The sequence below is a fragment of the Daktulosphaira vitifoliae genome, unplaced genomic scaffold, assembly GCF_025091365.1.
Source record: "Daktulosphaira vitifoliae isolate Bord-2020 unplaced genomic scaffold, ASM2509136v1 Scaffold_1, whole genome shotgun sequence".
In the NCBI taxonomy this organism is placed as follows: domain Eukaryota; kingdom Metazoa; phylum Arthropoda; class Insecta; order Hemiptera; family Phylloxeridae; genus Daktulosphaira; species Daktulosphaira vitifoliae.
The window spans coordinates 74,682,856-74,696,358 of NW_026099572.1; the positions used below are offsets into that span (position 1 = coordinate 74,682,856).

Here is a 13,503-nt window from a genome sequence, read left to right on the forward strand (position 1 = left end):
GAGTATATTTTTTATACCTTTTACGCATCTTTAGGACTAACATTCCTATTTATAAATTTCAAAACTAAAAAATACATTATTTCTAAATCGAAATCCTTGTTAATATTACTAGTAGTATTATTCAATGTCATTATTTTATTTTTAAAATATTGTAAAAACTTTAAGAACAATAAAAAGGAACTATGTACGCAATAGAATACAAATATTATATTGTTTGATTTTAGTATATTAAAGAAAACGTTGTCAAGGAGTATATATTTTTTCTTTGATATAATTTGTTGACCGAATTGAGTACGACGAATACATTGTATGGGGTCAATAAGTCTAATTAAACTTGTATGTGAAATAAAATGATTAGGTCGACAAATTTGTTATTTGGTCTTCGTTGGACAAATTAAATTTCTCTTTCTAATAAGATCACTTAAATGGGTTCCGAAAATGTATTGTTGTTCATTAAAAACAATGACGTGAAGAACACTGAAAAATATCAATGTCGTCTATGACATTAGGTAAAATTTAGAACTTTATTTCGATTAACTCTAAAATTTACTACATTTAATGTAGTATGGTATATTTGTAACATTTTTGTTTAATTATAGCTCATGCGGTTATATAATTATACAGAATTTCTCACCATATTCTGATATCTTTAATAACTGTTGATCCAGCCAATATTTAGCATTAGTTTTATTTTAATAAGTTTTAAATTATATTAAAAGAATATTTTTCATTTATCTTTTATAAGAAACAAAATATTTAACTTTTATGATTTTTTTAAAATTTTAAAATAGCCATTTTATATTATTTTTACAAAAAATAAAAAATAAATAATGACTTTAGGATAAGTATTTAATAAGTTGTAAATGTTTTAATTTTACAAAGAGGGAGTATGTAGTAAAAATAATAAAAAATATGTTTTTTTCCCAGGATCAAATATTATTAAAAACGTCAGAACATGAAGAGTCATTCTCTACTGTATATAACAGTATATGTATTGATATTCAGACAAATTTTCAGTTTTTAAGATAAAAAAAATGATTATGTCTTAATCTGCTGCTTTAATAAAACAGTCGTTTCTATAAAACAAATGACCTACTTAATACATTAATGTAATAATAAATAATTTCGATGTTGGCCTTATAAGTATAAAATTTATTAAATTCATATCTCAACTTCACGTATTAAACAAGGATTATATATGTATAACTAAAATTTTTTTACCAGTATTGTGTTTTTTTTGGCGAGTAATCGATTGATTTTTGATAAATCAATCGCTATGCACATAAAACCTATAGAATATTGGTTGTTCAATATAATCAAACTGTCATGATTTTTTTTTTAGCAAAGCACATCTGTTAACTTTTAAATTAAATTAATTTGATCATTAGTTCTTAGCTGCTCTGTATTATGACAATAATCATCATAAAAGAAAACATTACATAATCTCGCTAGTTTTTTTTTTATATTAAATTAGTTTACTTATGATGTAAAAATTATTCCGATCGTCACTTCAAAAGTAATTATTGTGTTAATTTAAGGATATTTTCTTTGATAGTCACTGAACTAAAGTAGATTAAAAATATGTCTCCTCAAGTAAGTTTGTGTTCTTATGGTTAATTAAACAGTTTGGCATTCGTTGCATAAATTCGTTATTTATTTATTTAACAATTATTAACTTGTATAAATGATATCTATGATTTTTAACTATTTTTCTTTCATTTTAACATATTAATTTTTAACAAATGCTATTCAAGTCGTATAATTGAACATACATCATTGACTATTGTTTTCAAACAATAACTTCTTTGATTAAATCAATTTGCTATTATCACTTATTATATTGGTTCCATTTTTGGTGAAGGTAATATTTATTTAACGTACGATAACATTATCTGTAGCCTACTTGAACAAGCTATTTAAAGAATTTTAATTCATTTATCATATTCCTATGATAAATGTAAATTTTATCATTTAAACAGTACTTGCAATACAAATTTGAATTAAATACTTGTAAATATAATGTAAATATCGCGTGTTTTTCATTACGTGGAAAATACTATTCTCGGTACTTGATATTCATTGAAATCTATTAACAGATAATCCTTTGTTGAAAGTTCAATTAGTATCTAAAACTAATACGACAAGCTATTTTTAGTTATTTACTATAGTTTATAGATATTACTTTAGACGTTTCCATATTAAGGTAATAAAATGTTTTCTAGCAAGTAAAAATGTCCAAGCGTATGTGTTGTGTTCATTTTTTTCGTTTCATTGACTCATTATTATCATTTTCTTGGCGCTTTCGATTAATAACAATAAAAATTTTATGACCATGTAAATTTATTATGACGTTCATGGTAAATGTACTTACAATGCTTCGTCGATGATAACATGATAAGCCCTCGACGGACTTATCCTCATTTGATGGTATCTTTTAGAATATTATGTTTATTTAATATTTTTTAATATAATTTTTTAATTAATTAAAATTTATGGCGCATTTCAATCCTTTTAAAAGTGTTTTAATCTCAAGTGGCCTAGTAAGTGGTACCGAGGCTTTAGGTCCAATTACAAAGCGACACGTGTCTTGTATAGTTTCTAAAAATTTTAATATCTATGCACACGCACGTGTGAAACAAAAATTCAACTAGTTTTATAAAAAAAAAATACTAGTAGAGTTTGGGCAATAATATACATTTTCTTTTATATTCAGTATGATTACTGTAATTATTCGGTAATATATATTTACTTTACTTTCGATAACACACCATTATTAATATTGTTTACGACTAATTTAGATTATGTAATTACGAAGAAATATTATGTATATGCTTTTTGCGAACGCGTGATTTCGATAGTAAAAACTTTTTAACGTTTTCTAAAACATTACTGTCCGCCACCGAATGACCTTCTATTATTTTTACCTTAATATCAATAGAATTGTCTAATTGTACAGAATCAGTTTCGGTATTTATAAATATGAAGAATTATTATATATTGATTAATACTAATAAATATTATTTGATGATAATAAAGACCGAAATAACTAATGGAAAATAAAGAAAAATTACGTTTAAAGCTTAAAAGTTTAAAAAGTAGACACGAAATTCTACGATACATTTCACCAATAAAAATTTATAATAAAAAAATTACTATATTAAACTTGGTTTCCAAGTTCCAAAACTTCGACACTAGTACTGCGTGACTTAATATGTAAAAATGATTCTGCGAGTCCAGTTTTGTTTTTATCAGTTAAAAGTTATTTTGTTTTTACATTTGTGAGGCCCTTTCAAGTAAAGGCCCAAGACCGTTTTACCGTTCCGCCGATCCATCATTGGCTTAGAGTACTGAACAGTAATAACTAGGTATTTAATTTCAAGTTGAAATATCGAGTTTCTTTGTTAATTCAAGTACTTTTAAAATTTCATTTTGAAAAAATGTCAAAATAATTTTTAGGAATTGTTTGTTTTATTCTTTACAATTCTGATCATTTTATTTTTTAAATATTTATACACGTGTGTTTGGATAGTTACCACGCAATTAATTAAAATAAAAAGGAATATGCTTTGCCAAAGTAATAGAATGTTAATTTTGATATTGACCACGACAACTATAGTAACTTTTTTATGTTCCGATTAATAATTTATCTTGTGCAAATATAACACAAATGTTTAAATGAATGTGTAAGTCTCTTGTAAACACAGACATTTGCATGTCAAAAATAGCATTTGCGACTTAAAAACGAAATGATTTTTTCTCGGCGGTTGTACTCCTTCCAAATTGTTAACGAATTGCCAAAATCAAGTTACTCATCACAAAAGTTGTACGCTTTTATTTATTGCTTTCGTCTTTATCGCTAAAAACGCCTAAGGTCGACGCCATTATGGTTTGTTTTGGTGTTTACGTATATACCGCCAGTTAAAAATAAAAACAATCTAATTATTGCTCATAATTAAAATGTAAATTGTATTGAAAGTACTAGTTTCGGACTATCAGCTGACAATGGACCAATTGGCCGTAACAGTGACGGAGACGTGATAGAGAATGAGGCGGACGTCAGCTGATCGTGGCCGTTGGACACCGCGCGGACGATTAAAGCGCNTCGTGGCCGTTGGACACCGAACGGCCGATTAAAGCGTTTCGATTCTTTTCGCTACGGCTTATCGCCTATATTCGCGCACCGCCACCGCCGCCAGCAACGCGCACACGCTTTGTGCCGTACCGTGTTAGCGGTCCGTCGTCGGTCGACTCGACCGTCTGGTAGTCTTGCATCGGATCGCGCCAAATCACCATCGTCGCGGCCACTGACGCACGCCGCCCTTATCATCGACGCTACCTGATAACGTGTAGCGAGTAAAGCTAAATACTATCAGTGGACGGTTCGTCAATTATTGTCACCATGGCCGATGACCAAGTTACGGATTATTGGGTATTTGGTTATGGATCATTGTGTTGGAATCCAGGATTCGAATTCAAGGATTCTATGATCGGATACGTCCAGGGTTTTTCGAGAAAGTTTTGGCAGGGTAACATCGCACACAGAGGAACGAAACAAAAGGTAAAAAAAAAAATGATAAGATTTTTCAAGCCAGTAAAACGGTTAAGTGTGAGCACGTGCGGTGGCTGATGCAATGCTCTACATTTTGGTCACCCCTGCCGGTGTCGGCCGACATACATTTTACTTGTTAAAACATTTTTTCACTTGATTTCACTTTGTGAGCCGCTTTTGTTATTATATTAATTATCTTATAATAGTTATTCATTTTAATGGGCTAAGTGTTTTAATTTTCGAAAGTTAAAAATTCATGTTTAAAATCAATTTTAAACTAATTTATTGTTTCTCTTTTTGAATTTCTTCACTGAGAAAATATTGACGTTTGAAACATTTTGGACATTTTGCGAGCTCACTGTATAATTAACAGAGGTGTGTTTTAATTAATTCGTTTATCTTGTTCGTAGTTTTCCGATAGCAATCTCGTATACTGATATTAGATACGTTTGTACTTTGCACGCATTATAATACGATGTGTTTTATTTTACTTAGAGAATTATAAAGACATTTTCAAATTGAAGAATTGGATTGGTGCAACAACCAGATAAGTTCTTTTTTTAATTTTTTGGTTGAGTAATTTTATAAATATTTTTTCTAAATTTAATATCTCCACATTACAATGCATATAAAAGTCGTTTTTGTATTGAATTGTGCAAAAAAATCATATTTATTCAAAATTAACAAAAGGCTAGTTTCTTAAAAAGTCGCACTTATCTGGTTGTTGTAACGAACCACTTAAATTATTTGTATCACTGTGTCATACCATAGAATAGGTTTTAAGATTTCCGTGTCGTAGCTCTTGAAAGCCGCCACAACACTAAGTGGACAAACAGTGTAATAAAATTAAGTTAACCAGTTGGTGGCAAGCGTATTATTTTGTCATTCATTACAACACGTTACGTCCGTATTGTTGTATTCGCAAAAAAAAAACTGGTTTAGTATTTAATGAGCAGTGTTGTATTTTATTATCACATCATTTTATAAATACTTTCTTTATAGATTGAATCAACAATTTTTTACGGCTCTTAATATTTTGATTGAATAATCTAAAAATAAAACACGAGAAAGATTCATTGAGTAAAATTTTGTTTTTAAAAATATAATTTTTGTCTATCAATTGTCATTATTCAGAATCGAATAATAAAAACTAAACATTTTTTAAAACCTGTTAAAGGAATGACTTCTGTTTTATGTGAACAATAATTTAACATTAATAAACTTCTGACCATGAAAATTAATATATACATTTTATTTACGGTAGTAGTATAGTAATTATTAGAAATGTTTTTATCAGCAAGGTTGACAAAAAATTCCATTGGTCCTTTATCATCTTATACCTTTCACTATCCTGTGAAATTTTTAAACCTGTAAAAAAATTGTTTTAATCATTTTTAAAAGTAGACTATGTATATATATATATAATTCAGCAAGTATTTCCACTCCTTTTTATCAGGTATTACTAGATAATTANCCTTTCACTATCCTGTGAAATTTTTAAACCTGTAAAAAAATTGTTTTAATCATTTTTAAAAGTAGACTATGTATATATATATAATTCAGCAAGTATTTCCACTCCTTTTTATCAGGTATTACTAGATAATTCAATTTATTTATTAGTGATAATATAAGTTTTACATTAATTATTGTTAATATTATATAAATTTGTATGCTGTATAAACTCTTTTTGAACCTCTGCAAAAATATAAAGACTAACAAATTAATAAAACTTAAAACTAATGCATCATAAATAATAAATATTACGTGTATAAATATGTGACCTTTACTTTTAATCTAATAAAACGTGAAAAAATATAACGAACGAGATGTAAGTTTGTACTGATTATAGTAGATATTACTTTTCTAATCGTTATCTGAATAGCAACTAACGTAAACTAATAGATTAGCACAATGTCTAATCTATTCAAATTTGTTTTTAACATAATGAATAACAAATGTTTTGACAGTTAATAAGTAGGTAATAGCTCAAGTCTCAAATATATGAGAGATTAAAAAGAAGCGTAGTGATGTCATTATTTTTAAGGGACAACCAAGTCTAAATGACTAACTGACTGACTTTTATATTCAATAATATTTTACTAAAAAATACTTGTAGCGGACTGAGGTAATTTTAGAGTATAAGCTCTCCCTGATATCTCTCTTTAGATACACTTTTAGATTAGGTTTCTTGGGCTGTGTACATAGGATTTATCTAAGGGGTTATCGTTTAATTTTAGGAATAATTATATTAACTACATTTTTTACTGTTCTTACCGTAATAAGATACAATTTTAAAAAATATCAGTTAAGTATCTACACTAAAATATAATTTTTGTTGACCTTAGCTTATTCCAATGCAATTCCTGAATAATTTTATTATTTTTATTATATTCTTTCATTAAAATAAAAATTAACAACAGTCAATAATTATTAATATATTTAATATACAAAAAATATTCCTTCATTATTCGACAAACCAATGGGAATGAAATGGTGTACAAGAGTTATATATATATAAGAATTAATAGATAAGTAGTGTATTTAATTTTCTATTAAATATTTCAAAGTGTTTTCATAACCTATAGAAAATAATAATTTACTAGGAAAATATTGATCAAATTCGAATTGAATCTGCCCAGAGCTAAGTCGTTCACATTAACGTTCTGTCATTAGCACTCTTAAAGGTAAATTAAAGTACCTTGTGAACGACCAATGCTTAGCAATCAGCAGTTACAATATTACTTAGAAGTTATTGACTGGAGTATATAATTATGTAACATATAAAAAAAAATTTGGTAAATAATTTTTATCCTTGTATTTATTCGAATTTTAGATGGTATAATCGATAAATATTAGCTTTTTAATTATGATTAATTTTATTACACAGTTTTAATTTATTATCATCATTCTAATATAATTTTTGCACGTTAATTACCAGTTGGCCGCAGTAAAGTGCATGAAATAGATATATCTATAGGTCGTATTTAATGAGGAAAGTTTATTTAACCGTGAATAATTATCATTTGAAAGTTATTATAAAACTATAAACTGAAGAAATGTTATAACAAAATGTGATGATTTTTATTCAAAATATTCAGTATGTTTTATAGATTTTATTATGTTACTTTTTAATCATTTGTCTGTCTTGTAAAACGCTGGGAAAATTAAAAAATAATTAGTTAAGGAAAAATGTGTTAATAGTTTAGAAATAATAAAAACTATTGATGTATTCTATAAAACATTTTGTTAAATAACTACATATCAATGAAGAGGATTAATTAAAACGGCATAACAGTATTATAATATATTTGCTTGCATGTATGGCGTTTTTATACTAAATCCACTTATTGGTGTAATGTATTATATCAATAGAAGAAACAATGAAGATATAATATTACAAATTAAGATTAATAAAAATGTTTTTATTTATAAGAAGTCCAAATAAAGTTTCATTATTGTTTTAATGTTTCTTTATTTTATTCCATGAAGTGCTATTAAGATCTCATTGTGTCTTCTCAAAGATATTTAGACTGTATTTTTTGAGTTTTTCAAGTGTGCAGATTATTAAATTGATATTAAAAAACATTTTCTAATTTCTATATCCCCGGGTTTCTTATTATTATTATTTATTTCAATTATCTAGTGTTTGTAATTAAAACAAATTATTCTTAGATGGTTATTTGAACCACATAAAAAAAAATATACTACTGGTTATGTTTTGTTTAATTAAAGAAATGGCAGACATCCTGTAGAGTATTAAAAGTAATAACATTGATATTAATGAGCTTTCTGTCGGTATGTTGTTTTTTATAAAGATTATGTAAGGTAATCTAAATGAGGCAATACTTAACATTAATCGATATATAATACAAATAAAACAAAATAAAAAAATTAATCCGAACTTTTATTAGATAAGAACTTCTTTCTAAAATTAATAATAGAGTCTAACATGCATATTATTTCATAGGATCTTATAGAACTTTACTTTTTATTGTCTATGGATGTACAAATTCCTATCCCTATTATAAGGGTTATTTGATCTATTTATATATAATATATATTATATTTAATTGTATAGTGTTACTTGAAAAATTATATATAATAATAATTTATTTTATTTTATTTATGAGAATCAATGATTCTGGCAAATAAAATTTTTTAAATCTAGACAATGACCAATTGGGAAATGAAATTTTAATCGCCTTTATAACTTAAAAAAAATTTACTTAGGTGCTAAAACGTAATTTAATAAAAAATAAGAAACATTCATATGCGTACAATAAAACCAGATTCCTTCCAATAGATAAATAATCCGATTTAAACCAAAAAACTTCTCTGTTGTGGTATTATACACAGCTGATGGATATCGAACCTAGAGGTAAAAAACGTACCAGTATTTAATTTTATATATTCTTTTCTATTGTGTGGTATTATGTTGAAATTTTTTCGATATAGTATTGAGAAAATCGTCATAGACCGTCACAAAACGCTTTGCTGCGGTCTGTGCTTACAATATGATGGAAATATCATATTGTACTGATACTGTACAATACTATACTTTCATAAATGTATAAAAACGTTATTGAACGTGAACGCTGTTGTAACTGTATCTAATAGGTGTAAAGCCGTCGATACGTAACTTGTATTATATTACTATTTTGAATCTGCTGAACAAGAAAAACAATTATAACAAGATCATTTGCCTTGTAAATATGGTTATTACAATAATTATTTTTAATAATAATGATTTTAATCATTATAATGTTTGTATTTTTCAGCCAGGAAGAGTAGCCACTTTAGTTGAAAATCCTGAGGTTTGTACGAAACAAATTATTTATTTACTAACACTTTCATTTTTAATAATATATTTAAATTAATAAATTAATTAACCTTTTAAAGATCATTTGTTAATTTTATTATATACCTATCTTAAGACTTCTTCAATGATTGAAGAGGATTGTGCTTAATCAGGTTCAAATTGAATTTTTAAAGTTTTGACTTGTTACTCCGGTATTTTAAGTCAGATATTAAATAAACATACAATTTTGTGTTTTTTATAATACATTAATTTATATTTATTTAAATTGTAAAAATTTAAATCAATTGAAGGGTTCGATATTTACTTAGTGATACCTTCAGAATAATTTTCAAACGTGTAAGTCAATTATTGATATATATATTATGTGTTCACTTTGAAATTTTGTCTTACAAACTTAATACATGTTTTATGGCTTAATTCAATTAAAAATGTGTGTTCTTTGCTTATCCTTTATCGATTAACATAGATAATAATGATTGGTCGGAAGTTTTTCACACAAAATTGTGTTTCTTTACTTTAAAAGGTATTTTATCAAACAATGTTTTATCTTATATTTTATTAATTTTTGCCTAAAAAACAAAAAGCAAATTTTTGAAAATATCGTCAAGACACTCTTTTTTTTAAATGTTTGTTTAATTATTGTAAATGTTATATTTAACAAAAAAAAAAGGCACAGTAAGTAAAGCTGAATATAATTTTGATATATATATATATATATTTGCGTTTTCGGTAGTGTTGATTTTAATTTTAAGTGTAAAATCAATAAAAACACAATTGTTTAAACAAATTTTATGATGTTCATTACATTTAAATAAAATATTCATAAAAATTTCAATTGAAAACAATTTTTTGCAAAGGTCATTTGCCTTTAGTTATAGTAAATTCGTATATTGTATTTGCTTAAATGTTTAGTGGCTTAGGACATTCATCTGGTATATTTTGTGTCAAACTGACAGTTGATATTGTTTACAGAAATAATATATTATCAAACTCAACTTTTGAAACGATTTTTTTCTTTAATGTTATTCTACAATGGTTACTTGTTAAAGTTTTTATCTCGGATCTCAAAGACAATTTAAGTTATTGTAGTCTCGAAGTTCATTGCAACACTTAATCTCAATTAAATAATATCTTGTTTAAAAAGGTTTTATAATACAAGGATCGTTGTGATTACCGTCGAATCCACGTTTTAAAACTATTCAGTCTTTAATAATACATAATAATAGTAATATCATGCAATAGCATTTTATAGTAATACTGGTTAGTGTAAGACTCAATTTTCAATAGTAAGTCTATAAATAATGAAAATGTAGTATCAAATAATAAATAGTTTTCGTAATTTTACTTGGAATGGGTAAAAAATAATTTAGGTATTGTTCTTGAGCAGTGGATCACACTAAACAGTAGCCTTACATACTATAGGGGGATGTTATTATTGAAAGGGATTAACATTTAATTATAGACATTATGTGTAATCAAAGGACCTCTTCGCCCAGATCACGAAAAACATTCCTCGATAATATAAAATCTTTTTGATTTTTTTTTTTTTGAATTAAAATCATACCTCACCGATTGTTGCGTTTTATCATTGCTATAGGAAACGTGGGATTTGAAATTGTAAGCATTATTGTTTAAGTATAGGTGTTCCGTGTAGTGTACGTATTAATGAATCGAAACTTATATGTACGTGTACAAATACTCGGAGCGTATGTTTTATCGTTGACCCAAAATGATCAATGAGAGAACCGTGACGGGATTAAAAAAGAAAGCAAACGTTACCTGCCTCATTTTCGATCGATAGTCTACGAAGACTACATCAAAGAAACCGAGGGATTTTGTTTTTCACTTTGAATTTTTTTTGTCTCAAAAGATACTTGTACTAATGTTGTGAACCTTAGAATTGGAATTCANCGTTTTATCATTGCTATAGGAAACGTGGGATTTGAAATTGTAAGCATTATTGTTTAAGTATAGGTGTTCCGTGTAGTGTACGTATTAATGAATCGAAACTTATATGTACGTGTACAAATACTCGGAGCGTATGTTTTATCGTTGACCCAAAATGATCAATGAGAGAACCGTGACGGGATTAAAAAAGAAAGCAAACGTTACCTGCCTCATTTTCGATCGATAGTCTACGAAGACTACATCAAAGAAACCGAGGGATTTTGTTTTTCACTTTGAATTTTTTTTTTGTTTCAAAAGATACTTGTACTAATGTTGTGAACCTTAGAATTGGAATTCAATTTGTAAATATCCGAAGTGAAATAACAAGTAGTTTTTATCGGGTTGGAAACATAAATACTATTTGGTTGATATTCCTTTAATTTTGAATAGTTAGCTAATACACTATTAGCTAGTGTTGTTCTATAAAGAAAAAGTGTCTTACCAAATTATGTATGGTATTAGGCGGGTGGTTGATTTATTTTTAAGATAAAATATCTAATTAAAAAACCATGTTTATACCCAGAAGGATACGCCTGCTTTGTATTTACTAAATGGATAATTGAATTTTCAGGGTTTCGTTTGGGGCAAAGCGTTCCATTTACCAGACCAAAATGCATTTCAGTATTTGGAGATGCGAGAGGTATACCTGGGCGGCTACGAGGTGCACAAAGTGGACGTACGTTCGGAAGACGGAAGTCGAGTGGTGAACGCCACGGTGTACGTGGCTACGGCCGACAACAGCCAGTGGCTCGGCGAAGCCCCCGTGGACGAGCTGGCCGCGCAGGTGGCCACGTGCTCCGGACCGGCCGGCCACAACGCCGAGTATGTGATATTGCTGGCTCGATGGGAACGACAGAACGCGCCCGACGACCGACTGGACAGCGAGCTCGCCGAACTGGAGACGCTGGTCATTTGCAGGCTGACCGCGGCCGGCATCGACCCCGACAAAGTGCTCACCACCAACAAACGCGTGTCGTTCTCGTCCATGGTGCCGGAAAAGAAATTAAGGTGTCTCAACATTTGATTGGACAGCTGTTCCATTCGTCTAGTCGTAGTTTCGCCGTGCGACACTCGGTCTGGACGATCTGAATTCACCGCCGTCGGTATTTGTTCTAGTCGATGTTATGATGACGTCCTCATTGAATTATTTGATTCATTTTTTTATACATTATTTCTATTGAAATATATTTATGTGATAATAATTAATGTAAATTAAGAGAGAACAATTATTCTTCATTGTCGTTTATGAATAGGGATCTTCAAACGGCAGACCATTTTGCGTATTATCTTCCCCCCAATTATGACAATATTTTATGATAGCGTTTTTATGACGTCAAATCAAACCAACTTTTTTTTACTATAAGAATCTCAACCAACTGTTTAACATCTATTTATTTACGCCTTTTTTTTTTATTTTTTTCTACAAATATAGAATTTTTTATACGTCGCTTAGTAAACGTCAACTGCCGAAGTTTGGTTTATCAATAATTTATTTTTCGATTACCATAAAAAGTTAACGGCACTGCCAAAAATAAAATTCGAGCGATTCAACACCAATTATCGCCAAGTATATTTATATTAGATAGTTAATATTACATATTTCATTATAGTAGTTGTATTTCTGTATATAAAATATATTTTAATTCATTCGTTGTAAACTTGACCAGGGTAACTGATAATCATATAATGTATTATAAATAAATGATATAGATTTGATACCATGAATTTTTTATTGTGTAATTTATACGTTTATTGTTATGGTAATTGTATCGTTACTATTATATCGTATTTATTGAAATTTATATTTTCTTTCGTATACAATAACAATTAAATGTATTAATATTATGTTTAAATCATATTAGTTTACACGTTTAAAAATATTATCACCACATTTATTATTAGTTGTATGAATTGCGATGTTTAAATAAATACAATTGTTTTTGTATTATGCGCAGCAAAGCAACGTCAACCGACGTGTGTTTGGTTACCTTTTTTTAAGTTTAGAGTTTACCATTTTTATTCTTTGTTACAATAATGAGATTGATATGTTATGCTTTTTTCGTGCCACGTTTTGATACTATTAAAATTAGTACGAATTTTCCGATACTGTTGATTTATATTATGATTATATTGATATGAGATTTGAATATAGTTGTTATTTTTGTACGATGATTTTTTTAGCTCATAA

The 13,503-nt window shown here is 27.8% G+C and overlaps 1 protein-coding gene across 2 annotated transcripts; it reads left to right on the forward strand.

The window, feature by feature from the left end:
- The first annotated feature begins 4,149 nt into the window (after positions 1–4,149).
- Positions 4,150–13,031, forward strand: LOC126900379 (putative glutathione-specific gamma-glutamylcyclotransferase 2). 2 transcript variants are annotated; one of them, XM_050676052.1, is made up of 3 exons: positions 4,164–4,558; positions 9,328–9,363; positions 11,887–13,031. In XM_050676052.1, exons 1-3 carry the CDS (start codon positions 4,400–4,402, stop codon positions 12,337–12,339), a joined length of 648 nt encoding a protein of 215 aa, XP_050532009.1. In that variant the 5' UTR covers positions 4,164–4,399; the 3' UTR covers positions 12,340–13,031. The 2 variants fall into 2 exon arrangements, with proteins under 2 accessions (XP_050532018.1, XP_050532009.1); XM_050676061.1 differs by lacking the exon at positions 9,328–9,363 and having other exon boundaries at positions 4,150–4,558.
- Positions 13,032–13,503: the final 472 nt, after the last annotated feature.